General features: G+C 40.8%; 2 protein-coding genes across 4 annotated transcripts in view; both read left to right on the top strand.

Moving 5' to 3' along the window:
• The window catches only part of LOC142907390 (uncharacterized), a 366,512-nt gene that overhangs the window by 324,307 nt on the left and 29,344 nt on the right, over positions 1 to 12,861 (top strand). The gene's annotated exons all lie outside the window — the stretch shown is intronic.
• LOC142907345 (guanylate-binding protein 1-like) overlaps positions 1 to 12,861 on the top strand; it is a 162,645-nt gene that overhangs the window by 143,868 nt on the left and 5,916 nt on the right. For 2 of the 3 annotated variants that reach the window (XM_076056765.1, XM_076056763.1), the window contains 6 exons: positions 885 to 926; positions 3,007 to 3,042; positions 4,573 to 4,599; positions 8,455 to 8,496; positions 10,213 to 10,248; positions 11,913 to 11,939. In XM_076056765.1, the coding sequence (XP_075912880.1) occupies positions 885 to 926; positions 3,007 to 3,042; positions 4,573 to 4,599; positions 8,455 to 8,496; positions 10,213 to 10,248; positions 11,913 to 11,939 (210 nt within the window). The remainder of the gene's footprint in view (positions 1 to 884; positions 927 to 3,006; positions 3,043 to 4,572; positions 4,600 to 8,454; positions 8,497 to 10,212; positions 10,249 to 11,912; positions 11,940 to 12,861) is intronic. The other variant, XM_076056764.1, reaches the window with a different exon arrangement.

Below are 12,861 nucleotides of genomic sequence, written 5' to 3'. Positions count from 1 at the left end.
CAGCATCTTCAAAACTCTTTGGAACGTATGGTGATAGGTACTGCGACATCTGACCATGTCCATCCAGTGCTCGTCGTGCTGCATTGGCTTCCGGTTGCCGAAATAATACTTTTTAACGGCGCACTTATTACACACAAAGTGTCTGCGCAAATTAACTACAATACCTCGCTGATCTTGTCAAGGTGCATAAACCATCAAGTGAACACCAGTCATCCTCACAGTGGCCTTTGGCTAGCCATTGAAACAAAGATGGTCACTGCATCGCACGCTTTCAGATGCACTTCTTTGGCCATCTGGAATGCTCTTCCTTCCAATATTTGGAAGCCACAGGTGCTATGCACTTTTAAATCTGGATTGAAAACTAATTTCTTTAAAACTGGTTTTTGTGCTTTGTCTGTTTTCCTTCTCCCGTACCTCCGATTAGCACAGTTGGCCATGTATGATGCAAAAACGTTCAACATACATACAGGTAGCTGCCAGTGTACTGCATTAAACAGGGATTAGCAAGTTATTTACATCAGATGAACAACAATAAACCTGGATATTCCATTGCATGGCCATGGGACACTCAAAATTGTGATAAAACGTGAGTCTGAAGCACCATTTTTAAGACTTCACACATGGGGTAGTGGTGGAGGCTGTCTTTGGGAGGGGGGAAGGTTGCCCCGATAAGAATAGGTTGTGGTGGTATAGGACAGTTGCTTAGAGCAATATAAGATGAGCTCTAGTGAAAACACAGCTTTTGTGAACACTTGCTAATTGCTATATATATCTACTTGACAGTTATACAAGCTTGAGTATGCATTGCATAGCATGATACATGCTCCGCAGATTTTGCATGAATGTATTCATCACCCGATTTATGTACTCATCGCTATATCCAGGTGGAACGTGCGAAGGTGGAAATGAAGCTTGAAGCACTTGAGGTAAAGCCCATGTTTCATTCCCCACATTGTGTGTAGCAATGTGCATGCCAACGTAAGAATTACGATGAAGGTGAATGGGCATTGCAGGACTGTGCAGCCATTCCTGCGAATTCTGCTTCACCGTACTCCTAAACCGACTACAACCTGATCTCTAGGCGGCTTGCTTCTCGATTCTGATGTTTGCAGATTTAACATTCATCTAAATGACATTATTCAGGTACAGAAGTCCTTGCCATTCTTCAGTTGTTCGGTTTCACGCAGCGTGTTCAAGGCCTCTCACCCTCGGACATACTCGGAAATAAGTGTGATCCATTGGATTCCCTGTCAGCGATCTTTATATTATTGTTGCAGGCTCATCTGATCACTGTGCAGTAATCTCCAAGATGCGCTTCCTCTGCTCACTCTCCTTCCAATCAATGTCACATGTCTCACTGTATGCTAAATTCCACTACTGATGTAACAATTACTGAGGCCTTTGCCATTTCCTGCCTCTTTAAGGAGACTGATGTGTTATGCAATACCACTCGTTACACATTTAAAAAACTTAATTCTCATGATTTCACTGATTTCTGCCACAAAGCCCTCCCAATAGCATTCAGCAGAGCTATGGATGATGAAACCAATGGCTGATAAATCTAAGTGGGGGTGGAGGAAGTCAGGTTTTACAATTTGTCGTCAGCTCTTTAATACATCACTCGACAACCACAACGATATCATCTCACAAACGAAATCTGTCCAATTTACCCGCAAAATTACAAACCAGAACGTTTAATTACATAATCTCTATCATTTCCAATCATTCCAACATTTTATTTTTATTTTAAAATAATCACTTTTTTCTTGCAAATACTGCCAATACCTTTGGTCCAGATACCTCCGGATTTCCACCCACATATTTGAAAGGGCGCTACAATTTCCGTCCAATTTTCAATCTCCCATATTTGATCTTAATAGTTGAGCGTGAAGTGACCACGCTTCCACCAATATCTGTCTTTAAACAACTTGCTTGCTTCATTTCATTCAGGATTTAGAAAAAGGTGCAGCACCGAGACAGCTCTGGTGAAGGTCTTCAATGCTTTGCTAACATTTACAAACAAAAAGCTTTCAAGTATTCTCCTTGATCTGAGCGCAGCATTTATTAGTCTTAATTAGATCATTTTACTTGATCAGTTGATGAAACTGGACCCTGTGCTCATTTAACAATGCTTTGCTCCCGAAGCCCCGAGTAATCTCTTGAGTAGACTGCAGTCCGTCCAAAATGTGGCGGCCCGAGACTCACTCGCACTCCTCTTCACCACCTCTGTATGTTAAAATTATTTAGCACCATACGTTGCCAGCCATGCTAATCAGATACATGACCACGTCTCACCTGTGCTGATGTCTCTGCATTGGCTTCCATTTCAAACGCGAATTAAGTTTACAATTCCTCCTACTTGGGTATATGGCTTCAAATCGATCTACTGCAGCTTATATCAAGTATTGGATACAGCACACACTCCACTATCCATCAAGATTCTCCGATATCCAATCCGAAAGTTTATTTAATAATTGTACTATCCTTGAAAAGGTTTCTTATTTTCCTGTTCGCTTCTCATAAAATGTAAGGCTGTAAAGAAAGAGGAAATTCTGAAGATGACCCTTTACATTAGACCTGCACCATGGGCAGAAACTGCCATTGCAATGCTTTAAAGGTGGCTGAGTGAGATATTCACAACAGACAAACCACAATAAACGTGAGCTTCCATTACATTGCCATCAAACACTAAGAACTGTAACAAATTGTGAGTCTCAATCGCTACACTTGAGATTGGGCACATATGTGGTATTGTTGGAGGCTGTGGAGGGGGGGGGGAGTTTTCCCACGAAATAATAGGCAGTGGTGGGTGAGGGTAGTTGCTTAGGGCAACTTAAGATAACTTCTAGTGAAAACACAGCTTTTGTGAACACTTATTCATTGCTATTTACGTACTTTACAGTTGCATACGCTTAAGTTTGCAATTCCTGCTTTAATACATGCTCCACGGAATTTGTATGACTGTATTTATCACCTGATGCATGTGTTCATGGCTATATCCAACAGATTGTGAGTTCGGAACAGAAGGCAAAAAAAGATGAGGTAAAATCCACGCTTCACAACACAGTCAGCGACATTTCTATTAATGATGTAGTCTCATCTGATCACTGTGCAGTAATTACTAACATTAGCAATGGTGAATAGGAATTAGTATGCCAACATAAGCATGAAATCTAAGGTGTATGTATAATATCGTTTTTTTGGGGTTAGATTGTGTAAATAAACGTGTCGTTAAAACCCGCCACCACCCGACACAGGCAACTAGTACGGGTTGTCACGTGAACAGAACGTGCCAATTCGTCACTAGTACAGCACACCGGTGTGCTGTACTAGTGAGTATGACGTCTCACCAGTAATTATATCGAGCTTCAGGTGACAGCCAGATTTGTGTAGAAGTCTAACTGTTTCGTTCCTTATATAGAGGCGGAGATGTGGTCACCACGCTTATGCGCTCTTGCGTCACGTGGGCGGGTGGGGTTTACGGAGGCAACGTACATTATGCATGCACATTATGCGATCCTTTGAACTTGTCCTTCCTTTCTGTGTGTATTGAAATAGCTGTACCAACGGTTATCCTTATTGAAATATGCTGCATTTGTAGGCATGCAATTAAATCATGTATTATTTGATTGTTCGCTTCCACGCAGCACTAAGGTGGTAGCTATCCGAATGGTTAAAGTTATTTTTCTTTCTTTCAATTTCGATAGATTCTCTAATTAATCTCTGCCAGCATTAGCTAGTTTTGCACTTAACTTTAACATTATCAAAATTGAGTGTCCTTGTTGGCACACGTGTTCTGCTACTGCTGACAGTTGTATTTGGGATAACTTAATGTTTTTCTGATGTTCTTTTAGTCTCGTGCTGATCATTCGTCCTGTTTGACCAACATAACATTTACCACACGTGCAGTTAATCCTGTACACACCTTCTGTTGATAGCTTCGGTAATACATCTTTTGTACCAGATATAGATTCTTGTCTTTTCTGTACCGTGCCAAATCTGTCTCGGATGTTTTGTTTTTCCAAACATCAGTTAATCCTGCAATGTGCTGTATTTTGATCGTTTTAATTACTTGGGCAGTTTCAATGCTCGTGTTATTTGATGTGGTTTTGGCATTGAATGCCCTGTTGATTTGTGCATCATTGTAACCGTTCATTTGCAGCGCTTCTTTAACATGTTGAATTTCACTTCTCAGACAACAAATCATCCACAATAAACGTGAAATTCCATTGCCTAGCCATGAGACACCCACAATTGTGACAAATTGTGAGTCTCAAGCATTATACTTGAGACTTATCAGGAATGGAGTATGGGTGGAGGCTGTGGAAGGCAGGGGGGCGGGGGGGAGTTTGTCCACACAAGAATAGGTAGTGGTGGATAAGGACCGATTCTTAGAGCAATGCAAGATGAACTATAGTGAAAAAAACACATTTTGTGAACACTTACTAATGGTGATCTATGTACTTTACAGTTAAACAAGCTTACGTATGCCATGCATGGCATAATACATGCTACACGGAATTTATATGGATGTATTAATCACCCGATTCATGTGTTCGTGGCTATTTCCAGGAGCGTGTGAAGAAGGAAAAAGCTGAGGTAAAACCCACCCTTCACAACACAGTCAGCGACATTTCTAATTATTAATGCAGGCTCGGCTGGTCACTGTGCAGTCATCTCAAAGATGTGCGTACTCTGCTCACTTTCCTTACCATACATTCCAGATGTTGTACCATATGCTAAACTCTGCTAATTTCGTATAAAAAACTGAGGCGTTTGCCCTTTCCTGCCTGTTTCAGGGGACTGTTTTTTTAATACAAAGTTTAGATCCCTTTACTCCTCACAATACCTTACTGATTTCTGCCACGAAGCCCTCCCCAAGTCTTTCAGAAGAGCTATGGACGATGGGATAAATGGTTCCTAAATCTTAACGGGTCTGGAGGAATTCCAGCTTTGTTACTTATGAACAACTCTTAAATACATCACTCTACAATGATGTCATCTCTCAAGGGAAATCTGTCCAATTTGCCCACCGTATTACGACCAGAAAATGTACTAGTATTTTTTATATATACTGTGAATCACTTTCTAAATACAGGCCAGTAGCTGGAATTGAAATTTCTACTGATCATTGCAATTCAAGCCAACAGTTTTACTTCTCAAAAAATCGGCACTATTTGCTCACAATGACCACCAACACCAAGGGTGCCAATACCTTCATATTTCAACCCACATCTTTGTAAGGGCACGATAATTTCAGTACAATTTTAAATATCCCACATCTGTTCAAAAATACTTTAGCGTGTAATTTCCACACCGTTTCATTAACACTATGTCTTTAACCAATTTGCTTGATCCATTTCAGTCAGGATTTAGACCAGGGTGCAGCACCGAGACAGCTCCGTTGAGGGTCATCAATGATTTGCTAACATCTTCTTTAGTTATTTCGGTAAAGTCACGTAGAATGAGAATAAAATAATAAATTGATAAAATAAAATAACACAATAATATTCTCTCGACGTTTCGGCCACAACACAAGCGGCCTTTATCAGGTGAAGAGACGAGACTGTCTGGAGGACAGCGCTGGAGCGAAAAAGCCACGCTCAGATCATGACCTTTAAGCTGTGTGAGAAGTAACAAAGCGCCTTGACAAAGGAATTAGCATATAATTTAGCATTGAAATGTCTGAGTGATTAGCTTGTAACTGGTCACAGAAATGGCTATGTTAAAGTTAAAGCATACACATCCGCAAAGGCACCCCTTGACAAAGGAATTAGCATAGAATTTAGCATTGAAATAGCTGAGTGATTAGCTTGTAACTGGCCACAGAAATAGCTATGTTAAAGTCAGAGCATATACATTTACCGAGGCACCTAGTACAAATTAAACAGGAGAATTCAGCATTGAAATAACTAGGCGAATTTAGCATTGAAATAACTGAGTGATTAGCTTGTGACTGGTCACAGAAATGGCTATGTTGAAGTCAAAGCCTACACATCTGATCTATTCACAGTAACTGGGTATACAATACAATATATAATGAATACTACATAGTGAACCAATAAAAAACTAAAATATAAATTACCTCAATGTTATCAATAAACTCTATATATTCTCCAATCAGCTAAGCTACCAACAATAAGTCGTTATATATCACAATGCTATATGGCGAAAAAATGGGTGGATTCTTACCCTCAACTTTATCAACACGGATAGCTACGGGTCCCGTTCAGACGGACGAGTTCATCCATGGTCGGAACAGAGGAGGGGGAGAGAGACAGCTGCGAGGCGCTGTTATACTCCATGTTGTAAACCATACCATTAACCGTGGTGTGAGAGGTATTAAGAGTCAATGCCAGCGAAAGAGCTGCGGTCTGAAGGTCATCGTAAAATACAATTAATTAAGAACGGAAATGGTTTAAAACATCTTTCCAATGGTTACTAAGCCAGAATCCATCTTGTCGGTTGAAATTGTCTCTGTGCTTGTATATGTGAATGGCCTCATGAACAAATCTCTCATGGTAGCCGGTTGGTTTGCAAAGAACCTCCGTCTTGGAGAAGTCAATGTCATGTGAGCCCACAGAATTGTAACAGTGATCTACCACGGCAGAGGAGTTCGTTCTACCGTGTTTCAAGTCTGCTTTATGTTCGCGGATGCGGTCCGAGATATGTCGTTTGGTTTCTCCAATGTAGCTACTACCACAGAGGCACTTTAGTTTGTAAACGCACGGGCACTGTATGTCTGGAACAGCATCTTTTACAGATGGAACTAAATCACGGTTTTTATGTACTGTCCTCCAGACAGTCTCGTCCCTTCACCTGATGAAGACCGCTCGTGTTGTGGCCGAAACGTCGTGAGAATATTATTGTGTTATTTTATTTTATCAATTTATTATTTTATTCTCATTCTACGTGACTTTACCGAAAGAACCAAAGAAGATGAATCCTTGCAGTCACGAAAGCTTTAAATCGAAATTTGCTAACATCTACAAACGAAACGCTTTGCAAGCATTCTTGTTCTCCTTGATCTTAGCGCAGCTTTTAGTACAATTGATCAGAGCATTCTCGTTATCAGTTGAAACTCATGATAGCGGTTTTGGACATTTTCTTGCAATGGTTCCACTCTTTTCTTGCAAAAATTGTAACTATGGACAGCTTTAAGATCTGTGCCAGGTCGCACTTTATTCAGTGTGTACGTGGCCCTGCTTGGAACTTCGCTTAAACAGCAAGGACTATGTTACCATTGATACACGAACAACACAACAATCTATTTTTAACTTGTATCGGAATCTGTGTATTTGGCATGTGTGCTCTCATTTTCGCTGTCTCTCATAAACTTTAATTTTGGCAGAATTTTCTCTAAGTGAATGGGGATGAAAGAGAGATCCCTCTCATTGACCTCCCCCCCCCCCAACAGCTGTCCATGGTTGGCCCCCATAAATCTGGTGGTCGACCATCATAATGTCTGCCTAAAAAAATGAAGCTAGAAATCTTGGTGTCTTCTTCGATCAGTCTTTGACTTATCGTTCACATGTCACAAAAGTTGTGAGGAGATTTTGTAATTGAAAAAAATGTTGCCCCACTGGCACTACTTTCCTTGTTCTGAATATGCTGAGAAAGTGAACTCTGTGCTCGTTTTGCTCTGCGGCGTCCCGTGTCACCTCCTGAGTAATCTACAGTTTGTCCAAAATGTGACTGCCCGAGATTAACTTACACTCCTCTTCATGACCTCTGTTTGTATGTTAAACTTCATTCACATCATAATTGGCCAGTCTTGCAAATCGGAGACGTGACCACCTCTCACCTGTCCTGGTGTCTTTGTATTGGCTTCAGATCCTAATTGAGTTTAGGATTTTCCTTCTTGTGTTCAGGGCTTTAATTAGAGCATAATGCAGCTGATATCCATTAGTTTATTCAACCACACACTCCACTACCCAACCACATGCCCCAATATCCAGTCCTATAGCAAATGTAACCATTCTACTATCCTTGGAAAGTTGTATTGGTTTTCTGTTCGCTTCTCATAAAATTCAAGACTGTAAAGAAAGATGAAACTTCAAAGTTGACCCTTTACATAAGACCTGAACCATTGGCAGCAGCTGCCAGTGCACTGCTTTAAACAGGGCTGAGTGAGTTATTTACAACAGATAAACCACAATAAACGTGATATTACATTGCCTGGCCATGAGACACAATTGTGACACATTGTAAATCTGAAGCATTATACTTGAGACTTGACAGGCATCTGGTATTGGTTGATGCTGTGGAAGGTGGGAGTTTACCCACACAAGAATAGCTAGTGAAAATACAGCTTCTGCTAACACCTCCACAAGGCTATATATGTACTTTATAATTACACAAGCTTAAGTATGCATTGCATGGCATTATACATGCTCCTTGGAATGTGTATGAATGTATTCATCACCCGATTCATGTTAACATCGCTATTTCCAGGTGGCGCGTGTGCAGGCAGAAACGAAGCTCAAACTCATTGAGGTAAAACCCATGCTTCGAAAACCACACTTAGCATATTAACAATGATGCATAGCCTTCTGCATGCAAACGTTTGCATTTCTATAATCTTTGGGTTTTTCGGTAAAGTCACGTAGGTAGAAAAAAATAGATCACGATGTTTCGATCGCAACACAAGCAATCGTCTTCAGGTGAAAAAGAGGAGGAAATCTGCTGAGGCAGGCTGTTTATAGAGATGGTAGGGGCAGCTAATGTTAAATCCATCAGGTGTCTTTTCGATCAAAACATCCACGAATGGTATCTTACCATAATTTTCCACATCCATGGTGAATTTGATGGATGGGTACTTTTTATTTTATTTTATTTTCACCTATGTGACTTTACCGGGAAAAAACAAAGAGTATGGATCCTTGCAGTCACGAAAACTTCAAGTCTAGAATTGATGGATGGATGTATGGAATTGATGTGGTTGCAGAATTGGTTTTGTGCTGGCAGGCCATGTAGCCAGATGACGAACGTGTTATCTACGTATCTCTTCCACGAGGAAGGACGTAGGGTGGATGTCTCAGTGGCATCTGTCTCAAATTTCTCCCTGAAGACATTTGCTACCACTGGCGATAAGTGAGAACGCATTGGGGTACCCTTTGTTTGTAGAATGTACCATTCCAGGTGAAGTAAGTGTTGGTAAGGCAATGCCTCACCAAAGTTGGTACATCTGGTATCAGTGCCTGTTGGACCAAGTCTTCAATGATTGCAATGGTGTCAGGTACAGGTACCTTGGTGAACAGCAAGACTACATCGAAACTGACAAGCGAATCATCTGGAGTTAGTAAGATGTCCTTGATTAGAAAAACAAAGTGAGCTGAGTTAAGTACAGCTGAGGTGGTCTTGCCCGTGAAAGGAAGCAGGGTCTCAGAAATCGGGCCAGTTTGTAGGTGGGTAAGTCAATGGTAGAAACGATAGGACAGAGTGGAGTAACTTCTTTATGGATTTTTGGAAGGCCATTAAATCTGGGTGGTCCTGCAGCCGAAGGTTTTAGAGAGAGCTGCTTGGTCGGTTCGATTAGAGAAGTTGAATTAGTGATGATATTGTTGGTTTTCATAGCCAGGCGGTTGGTAGGATCTCTTGGTTTTGGTATAGCTGCCATAATTAAAAAGGTCCTGAATTTTGCGGTTGTAAGTGGTTTGATCCATGATGATAGTATCATTGCCCTTGTCGGCTGAGAGGATGACAATGTCATCTCTTTTTTTTAACAAACACAAGATCCAGGTTCGATTCAACACAGTACACAAAATCCGTTATTTGATCCCATCTGTGAAAGATGTAATACCTGCCATTGAAACCTCCTTTGCCAGTAGCAAAATATGATGAAAAAATAATAATTACCCTTTTATCTGGCAACAAACTGACACCGTTTTTACAAGGAGTCGTCCTTGCATTGACCACAATGACTGCGGTCGGAATGCAAACAAAAAACATAACTCTGATAATGTATGCACTGTCCTTGAAATGGATTGGTTCATACCCGAGACAGCTTTCCTTAGAGCCTAGTCTGACATGGTGTTGGACCAGTTCTTGTGCCTTTTGGCGTCAGTTTTTGTGAACACTTATTCATTGCTATATATGTACTTTACAGTTACACAAGCTTCAGTTTTCAAATCATTGAATAATACATGCTCCACGGAATTTGTATGACTGTATTCATCACCCGATGCATGTGTTCATGGCTATATCCAACAGAATGTGAATACGGAACAGAAGGCAAAAAAAGATGAGGTAAAATCCACGCTTCACAACAGTCAGCGACATTTCTATTAATGATGTAGTCTCATCTGATCACTGTGTAGTAATTACTAACAAATTAGCAATGGTGAATAGGAATTAGTGTGCCAACATAAGCATGTAAATTGACGTGTATGTAGATAGCAGGACTATGCAGCCTTTGCTGCAAAATCTGTATTAAATCTACTCCTAAACCAACCACCACCTAATCTGCTCTCAGCAGCTTGCTTCTGGCCTCTGTTGATTGCAGATTGTAACATTCATTTAATTGCCCCTTTACATTATTCATTTAGACACGTCCTTGTCATTCTTAAGTTGTTTGGTCTCACGCAGCATGTTCAAGGCCCTACTCGCACCATCGGACATACTCTATAATAAGTGAGCCCCATTGGCTTCCCAGTCAGCGACCTTTCTATGAGTGATGCAGGCTCATCTGATCACTGTGCAGTCATCTCCAAGGTGTGCTTACTTAGCTCACTCTATTCCCATCAATGCCAGATGTCTCACCGTATGATAAACTCCACTACTTATGTACCAATTACTGAAGCCATTGCCCTTTACTGTCTCTTTAAAGAGACTGCTTTTTGAGTAAAATACTGCACAGATACAGCTCTGGTGAGGATCATAAATTATTCTCTAACGTCTACAAACAAAAAAACTTTCCATGCATTCTCGTTCTCCTGGATGTTTGCACAGCTTTTAGTACAATTGACCATTTCATTTTAGAATATCATTTGAAACTTGATCAGAGTAGTTTACTTGATCAGTTGAAACTCATGATAGAGGTATTGGACATTTCCTTGCATTGGTTCATCTCCTTCTCTGCAAACCGTTTCACTATGGTCTATTTTGAGATCTGTGCTAGGTTGCACTTTATTCAGTGTTCATATAGCCTTGCCACCAGAGGCTCACTTGCACTCCTCGTCATCACGATGTCTCACCTGTGCTAATGTGTCTGTATTAGCCTACATTTCAAACGCGAATTGAGTTTAGGATTCCTCCTACTTGGGCACGGGGCTTCAAATGTGCCTCCTGCAGCTTATATTCAGGATTTTATTCAGCCACACACTCCACTATCCAGCCACATGACATAATATCCAGTTCAATAGTGACTGTAATAATTGTATTATTCTTGGAAAGTTGTATTAGTTTCCTGTTCACTTCTATTTAAGTGAAAGGTTGTAAAGAAAGATTAACTTCAAAACTGACCCTTTACATAAGACCTGAACCAATGGCAGCAGCTGCTAGTACACTGCTTTTAACATGGCTTAGTGAGTTATTTACAACATATAAACCACAATAAACGTGAAATTCCATTGTCTGGCCATGAAACACTCACAATTTTGACAAATTGTGAGCCTGAAGCATTATACTTGAGACTCATCAGGTATTGATTATGGGTAGAGTCTGTGGAAAGGGTTGGGGGGAGAGTTTGTCCACGCAAGAATAGGTAGTGGTGGGTGAGCACAGATTCTTAGAGCAATGCAAGATGAACTCTAGTGAAAACATATCTTTGTGAACACTTACTAATGGTGATATATGTGCTTTACAGTTACACAAGCTTAAGTATGCAATGCATTACATAGCATAATACATGCTACACGGAATTTATATGGATGTATTAATCACCCTATTCATGTGTTTGTGGTTATTTCCAGGAGCGTGTGAAGAAGAAAAAAGCTGAGGTAAACCCCACCCTTCACAACACAGTCAGCGACATTTCTATTATTAATGCAGGCTCGTTTTATCACTGTTCAGTCATCTCCAAGATCCGCGTACTTTGCTCACTCTAATTACCGTCAATGCCAGATGTCGTACCATATGCTAAACTCTACTAATCTTACCTATGAATGTCATCTTTTGTATGTCTGTCTGTCCATCTGTCTGTGTGTGCGCACGCTTGCGAGGGATTTGCCTCTCTAATGGTGTGGTTTACGTACAAAAACATAGACAGGTACCACGCCGTAAGCCCCGTGGTGCGCAAGCGCTATTCCTTGTTCCCATCCGTTAACTTTAAATTAGTTTAATTGGCGATTTTCATTTAATTATTTCTTTACTTTTGCTGCTTGACGCGGGACAAAGCACGCATTTGCGCATGCGCGAAACGCTGACCGGGATTGCCCCTAGCAACGCACACATGATTGCCAAAAATTATGAATCGCTTTAAAGATGCTTTAAAAATACACAAAATGTCGTGGTTAATTCTTCACAGTGTGATGTCCTCTTCCCCCCCACCAACCATAATGCGTGCAGTTACTACTATAGAGTCCGTAGATATTTATATTATAGTGCTTAGATAGTATTATTGTAACGCGGGCGGGGGTAGCGGCCTGGCCCCCAGGTTGCAAGGTGCCACCTGGGCCGGCTGGGCAAATCTAGGCTAGGCTGCGGGCACTGGACTCGGCCTCACCACAGCAATGTTAGAAACTAATTTATTGCTTCGTTCGCTAAACTCACGTACATAGAAAACTATTATTATGAAAACAAGCTTGCAAATCTTACAATAGTAATGTTTGTATGTAGACAACTAATATTTACAAGTAAAGTTGTTAATATTAAATTATTTACGTGTGTTTTTATTGAGCAGTGCCAGTGTACTGGCAGTCT

The sequence above is a fragment of the Petromyzon marinus genome, chromosome 78 (assembly GCF_048934315.1).
Source record: "Petromyzon marinus isolate PM22_M1 ecotype Great Lakes invasive population chromosome 78, UKy_Petmar_22M1.pri1.0, whole genome shotgun sequence".
Classification (NCBI taxonomy): Eukaryota; Metazoa; Chordata; class Hyperoartia; order Petromyzontiformes; family Petromyzontidae; genus Petromyzon; species Petromyzon marinus.
The sequence above is the reverse complement of the archived record's forward strand: the minus strand, read 5'-3'. Positions and strand labels throughout refer to the sequence as shown.